The 20,384-nt window shown below is 40.0% G+C and overlaps 1 protein-coding gene across 1 annotated transcript in view; it reads right to left on the bottom strand.

Annotated features, from left to right (window-relative positions):
• Positions 1-1,590: 1,590 nt before the first annotated feature.
• LOC126481762 (macrophage mannose receptor 1-like) overlaps positions 1,591-20,384 on the bottom strand; it is a 101,196-nt gene continuing 82,402 nt past the window's right edge. The window contains exon 7 of the mRNA XM_050105717.1: positions 1,591-1,772. Within this exon, the coding sequence (XP_049961674.1) occupies positions 1,591-1,772 (182 nt within the window). The remainder of the gene's footprint in view (positions 1,773-20,384) is intronic.

The raw sequence follows: 20,384 nt of genomic DNA, 5'->3' as shown, positions 1-20,384 counted from the left end.
AAGTTGGCAGTTTTTAAGATCCCTTGTTCAAATGCTGGAGGGACAGTAGAATGGAATGTGGGCATATGTAAATTTTGTAATGACCAGTTAATAGATATGCTAATCCTGATGATTACTCATTTTCATAAAAGAACCAACAAAACAAGAATGTCTTTTCAGATCCAAGTCATCTGTTAGTTGCTTCTGACTTTGATGTGAGGTAAGCATTAATTCACATCTTTAAAACATATTTTGTAATATTTAAAAGTAGACTTTGCTCTTGTAAATATGTGACTAGTACCAAACACAATTCTATTCTTCTGCTGACTGAGACCAATTTGGTAAGCACAGCAGATGGCCTGGTTACATGTTTATCTGTTGACTGTACAGCAGTACATAATAATTACACAATTAAAGTGGTTATAATAAACATATAAAATATTTCAGCCATTACATAGATATAGAAAAGAGGCTATATTATCATTAGGGATTGTATACCTTGGATTTGTAAAACACAAATAATAGTTACAACACTTGTTAAGCATTCTCTACAAAGCTCTACATTTATAAAACACAATAGTGTAGACCTAAAAACTATCAACATAAGGTTCATAAATGGTTAACTATTAATGCAATTACCAGTCATAACAACTTAGATCTGCCTCTACATTTTTTAATTCAGTATAAAAAATAATCTGTAGCAAATATATTATATTAGAAGTAAATAAGGAAGCATTTACATAAGATGGCAGAAAATTACCCACATATGTCTAAGTGACAGAAATATTATTATTTGTTTTTTGAAAGATAAATATCACAATAGAAAATTCATTTCACAAGCAATGTTAATGATGAGAGGTAGAAGGATCATTAAGAATAACTTTTGTTTCTTATTCTGATAACTACTTTGTGGTGTATATGTCAGTGAATAACATTTGTGGGATTTGTGCTTAGTCACAACCAAGTCTCCCAGTATTTCAGTGCACTGATCATCACTTTTGTTACTGAAAGTCAAATTCAGCTGTTTACTTATTCTGTGAGTGACTATTACAAATTAATTTCACTGTCAGAAACTCCTTGTTGACTATTTCCTTTCTCTCTCCATTGCCCTTTCTGACATTTTACTTTCAAGACTTACTTATATCTAGAAATAAATTGGTGCTTTTTCCTACCGTTCCATATTGGTTCCACGAAAAATGTCTGTCTGAATTTTGTACATTCGCAACCACAGTGGTGCTGCAGACACTTAGAACCCTTGTCTATGCAACTAAATTCCACCTTCATTGCCCCCAAAAGCTGTGAGATGTGGCTTGTCTACTTTCTTATCAGACCATACAGCATTCTTTTTAAATTGGCAGAATTAAGTTTTATTGGTTAAATTGCTTTGAAGTGAGCTGTTGTGATAACGATTCCCATCAGTAGATACGATGCTTCAGCTCACAGTTTGCAATTTGAAAATTTGAACTGCAAAACATGAATAAAGCGTTCTGATTGCTCTGCTGATCAGAATTTTTTAAAAAAGAAAATAAATCATTTCTTTGTGTTCATAGAAATAGTCCAACACCAGTGAAAACGTGAGATCTCTTTTTTACATAAATTAACCGTGAAAACTTATTCCAGCAACTCCTGCTCACAGAAAAAAGCATGTTTCATGTAGCACGAAATGTCATTCAAGCCACCATTGCGATGAACAGAACCACAGTCTTCACCTGCACTTACGCTGCTATAGCCCAGGTTGTCAGGACTGCTCACAGACCACCAACGATGGTAGCCTGTAGTTGATAATGGCTCACCTGTTAATTTATTAGCACATATAAAATTTAAAATGTCATTTAAAAGTTATCTTATAGAGAACTTAGATATAAATGACAGTAAAGTACTTTGACATGATGGTGACCTCTTTTGCTTAGCAGTTAGAGATAAGTGAATTATGAAAATTAGTAGTAATAGTTATCAAAATTTATTTTAAGATGTATAATAAAAACATGTATAAAACATCTATTTTATAACAATGGCTGTATGCCATGCCACATATTTGTATAAACTGTGAATTTATTTATTTGGAGAATGTCGTGAAGTTATTTGGCAATACTTGTTATATCATTGAACTATAGAAGAAATGAATTCTGCAGATCACTTATGTTTGAGATAACGATGGGTGCACATTGGCTGCTTTGTATTTTTGTACTTTGGCTGCATGGGCTTATTCTCCAGTGACTTCAAAGTTCAAAATACAATTCAGTAATATAAATTAAATGAATGATGTGGTGTGTTAAATGCTCTGAGAACACATTAGGCAATTGTAGGAGTCAAATCCTATTATGGCCATCCTGATTCCCATTTCCTGTATATTAAATAAAACTGTAAACAAAACAAAATATGATGTGTCTTGCATGACAGTATTGATTTGAATATAACCAGACAAATACTTGGTCTTGGAGTCATGTCTGACACATGTTTTTGTTTAAAATCCATCATATGTTTCAGTGTCAACGTCTTTAAATGTGACAAGAATTACTCTGTCCAAAATGACATGTAAATGTGAACTGTTTACATCTAGACTGTAAGTCATTGTTAATAATTGTTCAACTAGAATCATTATTTTGCTGAAGAATAGCATGTAAATTTCAATCAACTTTTTTATTGTATGATCCATAGCCATCAGAGATAGAGCAAATATGAGTCTACTGTTGAGGTTTGCTTACATTAGAAATAAAGGCACTGCTTTTATGTCAGAGGTATATTGGCTTCCTTTCTACCACTAGAGTTCTGTGAGTATGTCATATCTCAATGAGGTACTTAAAACTTTCAACAAAGTGCAGGAGCATGTAGGGGAACTATGGCCCAAGTTTAAAATGATAGCTGGCCACGCACTGGATAGTGTACAGTCACCATAAAGAAACTTCTAAAGAAACAGAGTCTACTGCATAATAGGTGCAAAACAAAGCATCATGCTATAGTAGATAAAAGAGGCTGAATTAAATGGTTTTGGCTGTCAATAGAGCAATGTGTGATGACTTCAATGACTACCATAACAGAATATTACCAAATGATCTTTCACAGATCCCAAAGAAATTCTGGTTGTATTTAAAGGCTTCTTAGTGACATCAAAGTGAGTGATCAGTTGTTCATGATTGAAAATTGAAATCGAGGTTAGCAAAGCAAAAGCGGAAGTGCTTAATTCCATTTTCAAATGTTCCTTTACAAAAGAAAACCCTAGAAACTGCCCCAACTTAATCCTCATACCACTGAAAAGATGAGTGAAATAAGTGTTAATGTCAGTGGTCTTGAGAAACAGCTGAAATTATTAAAATGTAACAAAGCTCTGAGGCCCAATGGAATCCCAATCAGATTCTATACTGAATTTATGATGTGAGTTACCCCTCTTCTAACTGTAATCTATTGCAGATCCCACAAAGAAAAAATTATGCCCAGTAGTTCAAAGAAAGCACAGGTGACACCAGTTTGCTAGCAGAAGGGATCCACAAAACTACTGCCCAATATCCTTGACATCAATTTATTGTAGAATCTTAGGACATATTCTCAACTCAAACATAATAAGGTATCATTCCATGTAGGCTTTCACGGCTGGCGTCTTTATCAGTAAACTCTTCCGGGCTAAGTTGCCGTGGTCGATCTGTAGAACTTCTTCTCCCTGACGTTTCGTTCTCAACTGCGGAGAACATCTTCCGAGGTGAGTCGACGACTGGCTGCTAGGAGCTGGGGCCGCTGCTTATATAGAGATCGTAGGGGGCGCCACCACACGTCACATGGCGTCGATGTGCAGCTATCTCTGGCTATCGTCTGTTCTCTCGATTGCAGGCAATCGATTGTCACGTGATTGATGCAACGTCGATCGCCATATCTTATCCAATTTTAATCCTTCTTCTTTACGATTAAAATTGTATTGATGTTTGTGGATTTCAATTGCCTCTCTATACATACGTGTATAATAGTGCGACGTCCTCGCTAGCACGCTTGTTTCACCAAATTTTATGTCGTGATCTCCATCCTTAAAAACATGTTCCGCTACTGCCGATTTGTCGATATGTCCCAAGCGACAGTTTCTTTTGTGCTCCGTCAACCGTGTATTGATGCTTCTTTTGGTAGTTCCTATGTAAACCCTGCCGCAACTACACGGAATTTTATATACCCCTGGGGTGGCTAGGGGGTGACGAGCATCTTTTGTTGATCTTAGGCATTCACTAATTTTCTTAGTAGGCCTAAAAATGGTCTCTACCTGAAACTTGGCTAGTACTTTTCCAATGCGATCCGTGATATTATGGATGAACGGAAGAAATACTTTTCCAGCTGATGGTTGTTGCTGTCTCCCATTTTAAAATTGGATAAGATATGGCGGTCGACGTTGCATCAATCACGTGACAATCGATTGCCTGCAATCGAGAGAACAGACGATAGCCAGAGATAGCTGCACATCGACGCCATGTGACGTGTGGTGGCGCCCCCTACGATCTCTATATAAGCGGCGGCCCCAGCTCCTAGCAGCCAGTCGTCGACTCACCTCGGAAGATGTTCTCCGCAGTTGAGAACGAAACGTCAGGGAGAAGAAGTTCTACAGATCGACCACGGCAACTTAGCCCGGAAGAGTTTACTGATAAAGACGCCGGCCGTGAAAGCCTACATGGAATGATTCGACGCCTCTACGGGGAGGAAATGTCAACTAGGGTACGACGACTGGAGAACCTACGCAAGAAGAAAGGTCAACAACTTTGCTCACTCACCTTTCTGCTACGCTGTCGTGATACCGGTATAGTTCCCAAGTTTTTAAAAGTGAGAAGAATGTTTCATTCGCCACAAGCTAACCGTATTTATTCTCGTATGGAACTGGCATTACTACGTGAGCGGATACATCAGACACGACGAGGACTGGCGGTATGTGATGGCCAACTGCTAAATCTTCATTTACTTATTAGCAATACTATGCAGTTTTGTCATTGGAAAAAAGTGGACAGTTTAACATTTAGATCTATGGAGATTAGTGTAGAAGTGTCTTCCAATAGGCAGAAGGACAAGTTTGATCGTCTACAAGAGGGTCGACAGGAAACAGCGATTCCAAACAATTCCAAAACGGTTATTAATTTATCGGAAAAAGAATTGTCTAAGGAAGAACTTTCTGTTCTGTCTAAAGGAGGGAATTTTGCAATAACTCCATCCAAGATTCCTGTGGAGGACATTATTGCTAATATAGAGGCAGGAATTCGTCAGTTACCATCATATTCTGCTGATGAAATTAGAATGGAAACCTCCAGGATATTACGCAAAGCTAAGCCACCCAGCAGCAATCTGTCTCAAGGGGAAAGGAAGGCATTGCGGGAGATCAATGCAGACAAGAATGTTATTATAGTTGCCGCTGACAAGGGAAATGTTACTGTTTTAATGAATACTGAGGATTATCACAAGAAGATCAGTGATCTCCTGGAACCCAGCACATACAAGAAGTTGAAAAAGGATCCCACAACGAATGTGCTGAATGCCACCAAGCGTCTGATAAAACAGTCTTCAATTCCTACAGAAGTTAAAAAGTATCTTTGTGAAACGGAGGCTTATCCTCCGAGATTATATGGATTACCAAAGATACATAAACCTGATGTTCCTTTGAGACCAATAGTCAGCGCAATTGGAGCTCCTACCCAAGAACTAGCCAGACACCTTGCCTCTTTGTTACAACCTCACATAGGCAAAACTGAGAGTCATATTAAAAACTCTCTACACTTCATTGAGAAATTGAGGGAAATTACTGTCGGTCCTAATGACATACTTGTCAGTTTTGATATAGTGTCTTTGTTCACGATGGTTCCAGTTGATGAAGCTCTCTCCCATATAGCCAATATGTTCCCTACTGATATAGTAGCCTTGTTCCAACACTGTCTATCCTCAACCTATTTTCAGTATAATGGTGAATTTTATGAACAGATCGATGGGGTAGCCATGGGAAGCCCCCTAAGTCCCGCAATTGCGAATTTATTCATGGAATATTTTGAACATCAAGCATTGCAGTCGGCCAAAAAAAGCCCCTCGAAGTGGTATCGGTATGTGGATGATACCTTTGTAATATGGAATCATGAGGGAGAAGACTTGAATGATTTTCTGGTACACTTAAATAGCATCAATCCAAAGATTAAATTTACTATGGAGAAGGAGAAGAATGGACAACTTAACTTCTTGGATGTATCAGTTATCAAACGGGCGGATGGGACCTTAGGCCATAAGGTCTACAGGAAAGGTACACATACCGATCGCTACCTCCATAAGAACTCAAACCACCACCCTAGGCAAAAGAGGGGGGTCATAAAAACACTGGTGGATAGGGCCAATAATATTTGTGAACCAGGCTACTTACAAGAAGAACTAAATCATTTACGAATGGCCTTTGCGAAAAATGGTTATACAAAAAACGAGATTAATCGAGCACTTCACCCAAATAGAAAAATGCCCAAAAAATGGGAGACAGCAACAACCATCAGCTGGAAAAGTATTACTTCCGTTCATCCATAATATCACGGATCGCATTGGAAAAGTACTAGCCAAGTTTCAGGTAGAGACCATTTTTAGGCCTACTAAGAAAATTAGTGAATGCCTAAGATCAACAAAAGATGCTCGTCACCCCCTAGCCACCCCAGGGGTATATAAAATTCCGTGTAGTTGCGGCAGGGTTTACATAGGAACTACCAAAAGAAGCATCAATACACGGTTGACGGAGCACAAAAGAAACTGTCGCTTGGGACATATCGACAAATCGGCAGTAGCGGAACATGTTTTTAAGGATGGAGATCACGACATAAAATTTGGTGAAACAAGCGTGCTAGCGAGGACGTCGCACTATTATACACGTATGTATAGAGAGGCAATTGAAATCCACAAACATCAATACAATTTTAATCGTAAAGAAGAAGGATTAAAATTGGATAAGATATGGCGGTCGACGTTGCATCAATCACGTGACAATCGATTGCCTGCAATCGAGAGAACAGACGATAGCCAGAGATAGCTGCACATCGACGCCATGTGACGTGTGGTGGCGCCCCCTACGATCTCTATATAAGCGGCGGCCCCAGCTCCTAGCAGCCAGTCGTCGACTCACCTCGGAAGATGTTCTCCGCAGTTGAGAACGAAACGTCAGGGAGAAGAAGTTCTACAGATCGACCACGGCAACTTAGCCCGGAAGAGTTTACTGATAAATAATAAGGTATGTCAAGCAGAAAGACATCCTCCATGTCAACCAGCATGAATTCCAAAAGCATTGATCATGTAAAACCCAATTCACAGTTTTCTCACATGACACAAAAGTTTCTGAAGAAGACAGTCAGGTAGATGCAGTACTACCTGATTTCTGAAAATTATTTGACTCAGTACCACATCTACACTTATTGACAAAAGTATGATCATATGAGGTATCAAACAAAATTTATGACTGGATTGAGGATCTTAAGGTAGGGAGGGTGCAGTATGTTGTCGTGGATGGAGAATTGTCTTCAGATGTAGAAACAGCTTCGGATGTGCCCCAGAGAGGTGTGTTGGTACCCTTAGTGTTCATATTCTTTATTAATGATCTTGAGGATAATATTAAGAGTAACCTCAGAGTTTTTGCAAATGACAGTTATCTGTTGTGAAATATTGTCCCAAAGAAGCTGTGTGTGTATTCAATCTGATCTTGAAAAGATTTCAAAGTGGTCCAAGGATTTACAAGTTGTTTCAAATTTTTAGAAATATAAAATGGGGCACTTAACAAAATTAAAAAATGCAGTGTCGTATGACTATAATATCAATGAGTCACAGCCAGAATTGTCCAACTTCCACAAATACCTGGGTGTAATACTTTGTAGGGTGACAAAATAGAATGATTGAATGATCGCATATGCTCAGTTGTGGCAAAAGCAGGTGGTAGACTTCATTTCATTGTTAGAATACTGGGGAAATTCAATTTGTCTACAAAGGTGATTGTTTACAAATCATTCATGCAACCCGTTCTGGAATATGGCTCAGGTGTGTAGAGCCCATACCAAGTAGGAATAGCAGGGGATACTGAATGTATACAGAGAAGTGCAACACACATGGTCACAGGTTTGTTTGATGTGTGTGTGAGTGCCACAGTGACGCTGAAGAAACTGAACTGGCAGACTCTTGGAGTCAGACATATGCTCTCCTGAGAAAGCCTACTTACAAAGTTATTCTTGGAATGTAATACAATCCCATACTCAATGCTCACTTAGGGATTGTGAGGACAAGATTAATTACAGTACACACAGAAGCATTTAAATAATCGTTCTTCCCATGCTGAGTATGTGAATGGTATGGGAGGAAATCCTAATAACTAGTGCAAGGAAGATATCCTCAACCATGCACTTCACAGTGGCTTCAGAGTATAGATGTAGATTTCGATGTATATGTAGGTATATGAAGAGACAGAGATTGCTTTCTACTTGTTGATCTGTTCTCTCTTACTAAAGTGTGCAAGAGTGTAAGGCTCGCTGTGACTTAGCAGGAAATATGAGTGCTCAGTCTTGCTGTTGTGAAGTAGCATTGACAGGACAAAAATGATGAATTGTTGGGATCGGATGGCCTCTAACAAAGCTGTGTTTTCAGGGACTGTGAAGGGTGTATCACAAAAAGTAAGTGATGCTATGTATACAACTGCAAATGTGCTCCATAAGAGGAAGAGTAATGTCTGAACAAAAAGAGCACTATTTGTATATTTTTTTGGTCAAAGCAATTTCTGTTTATGGGCTAATAGTGAGCTGTGTAGGTAATGAGCCATTTCTGTAACGTTTTCAAAGACTGCTGCAAATTTATTTAATAATAATTTAATTTAATAATAATAATAATAATTAATCACACTTTGTCCTCATGTCCTGTTTTCTTGTTCTTTCACCAGACACACAGTAATGTGTGAAAAGTGTGTGTATGACCATAATTGTTAGACATTCTGTGAATAGAGATTAAATATTGAAATAAATTTACAGCAGGACTTTATGACCACTGACCTACTACCGATATAAACACATCCAGGCAACAGCAGCATCACCTGGCTAGGAATGACTGCTAGTCAAGACACACACATGGTGCATGTAGTATCAGTGACCATGCCATCTGTGTTTAGAATGGGGAAGTCACGTGATCCTTCTGAGTTTGACCGAGGGAAACTTGTGATGGCCTGGAGTTTTGGCGCAAGTGTTTTTGGAAACTGCATGACTTGTCTGGTATTAAAGAATTGCTGAGGTGAGTGTATTTAACACGTGGTGAAACCATATCCAGACTTCATGGGGTTGGGTGGCCACCCCTCATTATGGGCGTCAGACATCATAGGCTGGGCAGACTGGTAAAACAGAACAGGCAGTGCGCTGTGGCAGAACTAACATCAGACTTTAATGCTGGGGAGAATACAACTGTGTCTAAACACACAGTGCACTGAACACTCCTAACAATGAGCTTCCACAGCCAACGACCCATGAATGTGCCAGTGTTAACATAACGACTTTGGCAACTACAACTGGAATGGACCCGTGACCATTGTCATGGTCTGATGATTCCTGATGCTTTCTTCATCACGCTGATAGGAGGGGACACACCCGTTGTCTTCCAGGGGAGCAGCTCCTTGACACCTGCACTGCAGGACAAAGGCTAGGTGGTGGTGACTCCATTATGCTCTGGTGAAAATTAACATGAGCATCCATGAGTCCAGTGGAGCTTGCGCAAGGCGTCATGAGGGCCAAGGAGTATCATACACGGGTTGCAGACTACAAACACCACTTCATGGTGATCATGTTTCCTGATGGCAGTGGCATTTTTCAGCAGGGTCCGGAATTTACAAGAATTAGGTGACTTGTGTGTGCAGAAATAGTGTCAACTCCCTCCAGCGACCCACGAAGGCCTCATTGCTTCCAAGCCACGATGTGTTGCTTCTGTTGTTGTTGTTGTTGTGGTCTTCAGTCCTGAGACTGGTTTGATGCAGCTCTCCATGCTACTCTATCCTGTGCAAGCTTCTTCATCTCCCAGTACCTACTGCAACCTACATCCTTCTTAATCTGCTTAGTGTATTCATCTGTTGATCTCCCTCTACGATTTTTACCCTCCACGCTGCCCTCCAATGCTAAATTTGTGATCCCTTGATGCCTCAAAACATGTCCTACCAACCGATCCCTTCTTCTAGTCAAGTTGTGCCACAAACTTCTCTTCTCCCCAATCCTATTCAATACCTCCTCATTAGTTACGTGATCTACCCACCTTATCTTCAGCATTCTTCTGTAGCACCACATTTCGAAAGCTTCTATTCTCTTCTTGTCCAAACTGGTTATCGTCCATGTTTCACTTCCATACATGGCTACACTCCATACAAATACTTTCAGAAACGACTTTCTGACACTTAAATCTATACTCGATGTTAACAAATTTCTCTTCTTCTTCTGTTATCCATGCCAAAGGTGGAGGTACTGGCTATTAGGTAGGTGGTCATAATGTTCGGGTTGATAATTGTATGTACAAATACACACTTCTGCATATATCTACACACATATGAATAATACACACATACAGATATTCACAGTATGTCTGCCCTAAGTCATCAGGCGCATTTTATCTGGTGTTTTGGTAGATATCTGTGATTTTGTTTTTGCAGTGTGTTGCTGGAGTCAGCCCAAACAAATACGGCCCATCACGTCTTTCATGTGACACCTAGCATCTACAGAAAGTGACAGTTTGTTTCCCAGTACAAACAGAATTATCTTTAATGCAAAATTTTACGAGCTCATTTGATAGAGCGGTACCAAATTAGTCTAGTGTAATATTCATTTTGCCGATATGTATTAACAGGGACAGTAAAATGTGAAGAATAACCTCCGTGACAGAGCAGCTATACAGTATTATGTTAGCAGTCAGCATGGGCCGGGGTGGCGGTATCGCTGCTAGAGTACTGGTTATTCTTTATGTTTTACTGGCCCCATTAATACATATTGATAAAAAGAAAATCACACTAGACTAATTTGAGATGCTCTATCAAATCAGCCTGTAAAATTTTGATTGAAAAATCTTTTTGTTTGCAACGAAGACAAACCAGTGCTTTATGTCAACAGTGGCTGTTGCATGAAAGACTTGATAATCAGTATTTGTTTTTGCTGGCTCCAGCAACATATTGCAACAAAGCAAAATTGCAAATACATGCTGAAACACTAGTAAAAATTTCCCTGGCAAGTTGTGGGAGATATATCTGGTATATAGTAACCAGAGTCACCACAAGTTCTGGAAATCAGGGAATTTCAAATGTATCAGGGAAATTTGAAAAAAAAAGAAACACTGGAAAAAATCTCATTTTTTGTCTCAGTAGCACGAAACTGTTTGTTTACTGAGTTTCCATGCTTTGTCACTGGCTAGGCATAGCTGAGTAAGTGCGCCTCTTCCCTACACTCTCATTCTTACTGCTTCTCTCCTTCCCACCCCTCCCCTTAGCTTGCAGTCAGAGCTGCCACTACTACTTGCTGCTAGCCTGGCAGCTGCTGATGAGAGACAGGGAGGTGTCCAGAGATTGTTGATGAAGCGGCCAGGTACAGCGGTTGTGTGTGCATGAGTTGCGTCCAGTGATTGTGCGAATGTGGGTGCGCTTTTGTTTTCTGACAAAGGCTATGGCCAAAAATTGTGAGTGTGTGATAGTCTTCTATATGTGCCTGTCTGTGTCTGAGCAACCCTCTTTACCATGAGTTGCTACTTATCTTCATTGGTGTTGATTCTCAGAGTATTTGTGCAAGTTATCTGTTGCCTGGGTGATCACCGCAGTCTCATTTCATCAACATGGTGTCTGTGACATGTGAATAGCTGGCCACACGAATGGACTACCGTGACATGCCAAATCTGCAGGCCATTTCTGTGGGCATCTAATGGATCGGGTCTGCCAATCTGAAGCCCGTAGTTTCCCACTAATGTGCCAGCCTTGCCTGTTGGATCTAATCTCACTGATCTGCCCACAGGCAGAGTCTGTCTGTGTGTGGTACAATGTGGCGGATTTTCATGGTTTATCCATGGACCCAGGACTGTGGTGCTCCTCAGCAGGCCGCAGACCAAAGGCAATGGATTTCAGGAATTGCAACTGTGTCACCACAAGTACATTGTACAGTGCAGTGTTTTATAGAAATTTTATTTATTCTACACTCCTGGAAATTGAAATAAGAACGTGAATTCATTGTCCCAGGAAGGGGAAACTTTATTGACACATTCCTGGGGTCAGATACATCACATGATCACACTGACAGAACCACAGGCACATAGACACAGGCAACAGAACATGCACAATGTCGGCACTAGTACAGTGTATATCCACCTTTCGCAGCAATGCAGGCTGCTATTCTCCCATGGAGACGATCGTAGAGATGCTGGATGTAGTCCTGTGGAACGGCTTGCCATGCCATTTCCACCTGGCGCCTCAGTTGGACCAGCGTTCGTGCTGGACGTGCAGACCGCATGAGACGACGCTTCATCCAGTCCCAAACATGCTCAATGGGGGACAGATCCGGAGATCTTGCTGGCCAGGGTAGTTGACTTACACCTTCTAGAGCACGTTGGGTGGCACGGGATACATGCGGACGTGCATTGTCCTGTTGGAACAGCAAGTTCCCTTGCCAGTCTAGGAATGGTAGAACGATGGGTTCGATGACGGTTTGGATGTACCGTGCACTATTCAGTGTCCCCTCGACGATCACCAGTGGTGTACGGCCAGTGTAGGAGATCGCTCCCCACACCATGATGCCGGGTGTTGGCCCTGTGTGCCTCGGTCGTATGCAGTCCTGATTGTGGCGCTCACCTGCATGGCGCCAAACATGCATACGACCATCATTAGCACCAAGGCAGAAGCGACTCTCATCGCTGAAGACGACACGTCTCCATTCGTCCCTCCATTCACGCCTGTCGCGACACCACTGGAGGCGGGCTGCATGATGTTGGGGCGTGAGCGGAAGACGGCCTAACGGTGTGCGGGACCGTAGCCCAGCTTCATGGAGACGGTTGCGAATGGTCCTCGCCGATACCCCAGGAGCAACAGTGTCCCTAATTTGCTGGGAAGTGGCGGTGCGGTCCCCTACGGCACTGCGTAGGATCCTACGGTATTGGCGTGCATTCGTGCGTCGCTGCGGTCCAGTCCCAGGTCGACAGGCACGTGCACCTTCCGCCGACCACTGGCGACAACATCGATGTACTGTGGAGACCTCACGCCCCACATGTTGAGCAATTCGGCGGTACGTCCACCCGGCCTCCCGCATGCCCACTATACGCCCTCGCTCAAAGTCCGTCAACTGCACATACGGTTCACGTCCATGCTGTCGCGACATGCTACCAGTGTTAAAGACTGCGATGGAGCATTTTATTGGTGGTCACCTATAGTGTCAGTTTACACAACTCTTCCCCACCTTATACATTTCTTTCAAGAGGCCTACTTTTTCCTGAGGTTATTTCTGAAAGCAGTGAAGGTGTTTTAAAACAGTCTTGTGATCGAATGAAATGCATATTTTTGTCACCAAATGGGTTTCACTTTATTGAAATAAAATAACATCAGTGGTGTTAATGAAACATATATACCATTTTATAGCATTTCGGCCATTAAGGTCTTTGTCAGCAGTAGACACACACACACACACACACACACACACACACACACACACACACACACACACACACACACACACACACAGATATAAATGCAACTTGCACACACATCTGCAGTCTCAGAGAGCTGAGACCACACTGCGAACAGCAGCACCAGTACATGATGGGAGTGGCGACTGGGTGGGGGTAAGGGGGAGGCTGGGGCGGGGAGGGGGAGGGATAGTATGTTTGGAGTGGTGGACAGTCAAGTGTTGCAGTTTAGACGGAGGGCAGGAGAGAAGGAATGGAGGGGGGAGGGAGTAAGTAGCAGAAAGGAGAGAAATAAAAGAAATTAAAAGACTGGGTGTCGCGGTGAAATGACGGCTGTGTAGTGCTGGAATGGGAACAGGGAGGGGGCTGGATGGGTGTGGACAGTGACTTAATGAAGGTTGAGGCCAGGAGGGTTACGGGAACGTAGGATGTATTGCAGGGAAAGTTCCCACCTGCACAATTCAGAAAAGCTGGTGTTGGTGGGAAGGATCCATATGGCACAGGCTGTGAAGCAGTCATTAAGATGAGGGATATCATGTTTGGCAGCGTGTTCAGCAACCGGGTAGTCCACTTGTTTCTTGGCCACAGTTTGTCGGTGGCCGTTCATGCCGACAGACAGTTTGTTGGTTGCCATGCCTACATAGAATGCAGCACAGAGGTTGAAGCTTAGCTTGTAAATCACATGACTGGTTTCACAGGTAGCCTTGCCTTTGATGGGATAGGTGACGTTAGTGACCGGACTGGAGTGGGTGGTGGTAGGAGGATGTATGGGACAGGTCTTGCATCTAGGTCTATTACAGGGGTATGAGCCATGAGGTAAGGGATTGGGGGGTTGTGTAAGGATGGACGAGTATATTGTGTAGGTTGGGTGGACGGTGGAATACCACGGTAGGAGGGATGGGAAGGATAGTGGGCAGGACATTTCTCATTTCAGGACATGATGAGAGGTAATCCAAACCCTGGCGGAGAATGTAATTCAGTTGGGAATGCTCCTCTGTGGCTGGACTTTGGGAGGTGGTGGGAGACTGGAAAGATAAGGCACGGGAGATTTGTTTTTGTACAAGGTTGGGAGGATAATTACGGTCAGTGAAGGCTTCAGTGAGACCCTCGATATATTTTGAGAGGGACTGCTCATTACTGCAGATGCGACGACCATGGGTGGCTAGGCTTCCCTACCAAGCAGTCCCTTCCATACAGCCTACTATGCGAAATCTGGATTTGCTTTAATGAAGCTAGAATGGAAATGATGTCTGATAGCTGCTCTCTATCATCTTGAAAGATATAAAATAGTTTTCTGAAAACAACATGAATTAAGGATTCTCTGAACTAACAGATTTCTGTGTACCACATAGAGCTAGAGAATTTCATTTTACCATAACAAATCGAAGGTAATGTAGAGAAATATATTAAATAAATTCCACCTGATATTTGGCGCTATAAACAGAACTCTTAAAAATAAAACATGAAGTGTTCTCCTTTGGTATGCTTGTGTAGAAGTTGTCACTAAATTGTCTAGGTTAGTGGAAACTTCATGCACGTTGCAGACATTTAAGCTGACTTCATGGTTCTCATATGTGAATGATTAGAACCCTGTGCGTTATATAAATTTGTGCCAAAATTCCAGGTTGTATTGTCTTTGTGACATTCTCCCATTATCTTTCACATATTAATTCAAAATTTGTGTCTGTCATTTGAGCCTTTTTTAAATGTCCACAGGTGACACAGAAAATTAAAACTATACTGTCAGCTGAAAACTACATTGGGACTATCTCCAATTGCCATCAGTAACAACCTCATTCAGACAGCCTTTCTCCCCAATTTCAATATATACCTACTGATGTGTGATTGTCATATTTCATAGTAAATTGATAACTGCGAACTACAGTGTATACTGTACTCCACAAACATGGCCAGCAATGTCTTGTTCAGAAAATAGTTTCCTCTTAATTGCAGTACATATGGTTAGTGCTACAATTACACTTTTTTCCCAGTCATCAACCAGTTTGTTCTTAGAAAAGTTTGACAGTTTACAATTGTGATAGAGACATAACTCATACGAAGTCAACTGCTGTAGCATGATGTTGTGTTAGTGTATAGTCTGTGATACTGTGTTCCAATTACTTTCTTTACACATCCTTCAGTGAGCATACCTGTACAGAACTAAAGTTGTACATACAAACTTCCAGGTAGCTTTAGGGGCTGTAGCGATCCTGTACAGGGGAGGCATGGGCTTGGGAGAATTCAAGATACTACACTTACTCCATACCAACAAGTTTGTAGTTTATCTTCCATTGATTCTGAAACTGATCCCGTGTGGCACACATCACATGTTGAGGAGCCTGCTGTGACCCATGTCAAGAGGAAGTAAATGCAAAAGACTAGGAGTCTGTTAATCAACATCAGTACACAACTCATAATAATTGAAGTCACAGAATACCAAGTACAGAAAGCTGGCTAAACTCTGAAATTGTCAGCAGTAAGATTATAAATATAAATCTAAGCAGGGCAGGTTTAAAGCTCAAGTGGCTGCTTGTGAATGCAAAATGTGTATATAATGTGTACAAATCTTCAAACATCTCATTATCTGACAAAATAGCATTTATCACTCTGTTATCAACATGTATTCCAGATTACACTTCAAAATAACTTAACTAATCAATCATTTTATACTTTATTCCTAATGTGAAACACACAGAATAAATTTTAATGGTCATTTGTTTGTTAGACAGAGCATGCCAAAGAAATAATCATCAATGAACACTCCCTTGGCTTTATTCCAGGTGCAGATACTACTGACAAATATCTGACCAATGTTCTCTTGAACAAGAATATAAAATGGACAATTCCTTTGAAAAACTAAGCGAGACTAGGGATAGGACAATGGTTCAGGTATGACAGGAAAAGGGTAGAAGTTCAAAAAAGACTTGAAGACTCTAACTCCTGAGCATTTCTGTTCCATATGAAGGTCATTTGTTACACCTTGTCATGAGTGATACTGTGCTATTACGTCCTGTTGCTGTCAACTTTTTCAATACATTTTAAGGAGTTTTCAATTTCTTTTCTGTATCTACCTATCAATGGGGCATTCTGAAGAAGCATTTATCTAATAAGATTGTATGATTTATTGGTGGTATCTGTTGGGGAAGCTGAATAAATGCCTAGGAGCCTCTTAAGCTACTACACTGAATAAGTGTGTGATGCTGTTTAAGAAGCTAGCGAAGAGTCCAAAGTAGATGCTTTTGGAGGGAACAGTACCACTAGTATTGCAAGAGAGGTACAAAAATTCTGATTTCATTGTTGATATGAAATAATGTTGGAATCAACCACGCCAACAGAGTTCTCTAAAGAGTTGCTGTAAACTTACTGAGTGCTTTGGATCTAGTTGAAAGTGTCGGCAGTTTTTGATGATGGTGATGATGTAAGAAGAGGACTTTAATAGTGCAAAATTGCTTGCTGATGAACTTGAAAAAAGGATAGAAATCTCATCCCAAGAGAGTGAAGAAAAGATTTACCTGTGGGACTAATAATGAACCTATGGTGAAGAGGAAACACAACGTTTCTTTAAACTAAGTTTTACTGTCTTACTGTTGACATGACTATCTGCCCACTAAAAGATAGATGTGCGTTTGCAGTCAGTCATAGTAAGAGCTTCAAACTTTCAATATGATATTCATGATTTGCAGAAGTGGGATGGTGGATACATAAAAGACACACACACATAGCTCTGAGGCTGTTAAGTGATGGTGATGAATGTAACATCAGTCAAAAAGAACTAAATTATAAAGTTTTGATCTTAGAGCCCTTTTCTTCCAGCTGTTAAGTCCTGCATGATATTCATTAAATTATATTACCAAAAGCAAGTTTACTGACATTTTTTCCCAATAGTTTTGTAAGTTCATGAATCCTCCAGTTTTAGCCCACATCTGTTGCAAGCGCTGAAAGGAGTTACCAAAACTCCGGTTGATATACACATCTTAGGACAAAATGTTCTCAAGAAGATTGCGTGGACTGTCAACTTTAGCCACTGGAAGCAATACCTCAAAATCAATAGATTTAGATATGAATTTGAAAGATTTTTGTAAGTAAAAATCTAGAAAAGTCACAGTACAATGTTTTTATCCATAGGAAAAACATTCAGTACATGTACTGATTAACTGTGGCAATTTCAGATGGAAGAATGGAAATAATATTATTATCAGTAATAGAATATTTCTTTTTTGTATTCTATGCAAATTTACATTTTCCTTTTCATACCAATAATGGAAATTCTTGGATGGGACAACATGTAAAATAAGGAAAGGGCAACCACTCACCTATCAAGGACTGGTGTGTGGAGTATAGAAACATGTAACAGAGAACAGTATTCACCCTAGCTTTCTTCTCTTGCAAGAGCTCAAAAACTAGTGTGAAGACTGTTTCCTTTTAAGTGTTTCTATATTCATTACACCAGTCCTCTGTAGGTGAGTGGTTGCCTTTTCTTATTTTATATCTTTCCTTTTCAGTTGCATGCATAATAATGTTTACTTACTACTTTTATGTACAACAAATCTAAAATTTAATATCTTATTGGTGAGTTTTCTGCACATGCAACATTCTGGTTACACAGTAAACAGTGTAACATCTTTAACATATCAATATAAAATTAGATACCGTTTTTTAATCCAAATTTTTTTGTTGGAAAGTGAAATAATTTGTAAACTGCAGAATGAAAAAGTTCTGCTATTAAAGTAAAAAAGTAACAGAAATTTTGTTTCCACTTAGTTTAATAGGTGGTGCGTTTTTTACAATACAACAGGCTTAGTCTTTTCTGCTTTCACTAAAAGCTTTTAAACACATCAGAAATGATCTTAAATGGACATGATTGTTTCTTTCAATTTTTAGCGCTGGAATAAAATTCAGAAATTTGCTTCTGTCACAGCGGAATGTCTTTGTAGACTTATTTTAAAAGAAAATGCAAACCATTTGTGTAATCCCTAGATGTATATTTGTTTTTAAATGTCTTACCAAAAGTCAAAGGAAAGGAAAGTGACGTCTGCGAGGGGAGAGGGATGGATGGAGGGTTTGTCGCTTGTGTGGAAAAGTGTTCTTGAACTGACTTTGAATCTAAGTGTATTTCAAAAGGATAGTCTAACAGGAAATGTAATTGCTGTATTTGTTGCAGAAGACAAGGAACTCAAATCCAACTAGATTTCACTGAATAGCACACAAACACAAAATGTAAACGGAAACAATTCAGAGATCATACAGGTATACAAATTCCTGTACAATCAGTGAACTGTTCTTAGTTTTGTTTTGTGTTTGTGTTATTCAGTGATGCTAATGTGTATTTATAATGACCCTCAGTGTTCATCTTGCAGGAACATCTTTTAAATGAAGATAAAGCTGTACAAATGGCTACATCCAGAAAAGGAAGTTCTAAGTAATCCACTGATTCCTCACTTAATATTTATTCTTGACATTTTGTTAATAGGCTTTCACGGGACAGTTGTCTGAATCTTCAGCTGTCTGCCAATTGCCAGCCGGTGTGGCCGTGCGGTTCTAGGTGCTTCAGTCTGGAACCGCGTGACCGCTATGGTCACAGGTTCGAATCCTGCCTCGGGCATGGATGTGTGTGATGTCCTTAGGTTAGTTAGGTTTAATTAGTTCAAAGTTCTAGGCGACTGATGACCTCAGAAGTTAAGTCGCATAGTGCTCAGAGCCATTTGAACCTTTTTTGTCTACCAATTCCATTTTTTCAGCATTTGTGTGATGTTCTGCCCTGGGGGGGACTGGAGACTGTGGTCATTCGTGATTCCCTTCTTTGTGGTGATCATTACCCTTGCTATCTGACTTTCTCCTGGCTCCCTCACACTTAAGAAATATTCTACTGTGGATCACATTTACCATTTGTGCCACCCTTCTTTGTACAGAGTGTGACGAAGCAAGCTGGGATAATTTTTACTTCCCCTCTTGTTTTGCCATCTGCTTTCTTAAAAATTCGTTTCTATCTTGAACTAATTACCATTAACATACAAGAGTATAATCTGCATTTTCATAAAAGAGAAAGGTTGGCTCTCAGTTTTAAAAAATATAACACCATATCTAATTTTGTTCTTAGTTTTATGTATGTAATTGATTTCCTAATTTATTTTGACTATTACTAGTTAGTACCTTTCATTATAGGGCAAAATCAGTAATTGTTTCATAACTTAAATTCTATTGTTGACTTAAAAACAAATATAAATTCTGCAATAATTGTAAACATTTGGAAGATGAAATACTAGTAATCTTAAAGTATATATTTGGCTCTTTTCGAAAACATGTTAGCAAAGCTGGCTTTTAATTAATTCCAAAGTAATTAACAGTTTTGTCCAAGTATTGTTTGTGTAACGATATTTGTTAATTTCATGATGTAAACAAATAATTCGGCCTAACTCTTGCAGTAGAGGAAACTGTTAAAAAGAACAAATATTTCGATGTATTCAGTTAATCAAATGAGTTAAGTTTTGATTGTAATTTCTGTAAATTAAATATTAAACAATGTGAAGTTTCAGTATCTATTATTGTGAGGATGTATAAGGGCCTGATTTTTGGTCCTGAGACAGTCAGTCCATGGCTGAGTTTCAGACGAGGAACCTTTGTTGGCTAGAACAACAACAATGCATCAACTTAACAGTGAAATACGTGTTACACTGATAGTCCGTGTGTTAAAGCAAAGACAGTGTCTATTCAATTGATTTGAAAGACTGTGAACTATTAGTCTTTTACTGCTCGTAAATGTTTAACAGTAAACT

This window comes from Schistocerca serialis, chromosome 5 (genome assembly GCF_023864345.2).
Source record: "Schistocerca serialis cubense isolate TAMUIC-IGC-003099 chromosome 5, iqSchSeri2.2, whole genome shotgun sequence".
NCBI classification, from domain to species: Eukaryota; Metazoa; Arthropoda; class Insecta; order Orthoptera; family Acrididae; genus Schistocerca; species Schistocerca serialis.
Note: the sequence above shows the minus strand (reverse complement) of the source record. Positions and strands in the feature narration are given on the sequence as shown.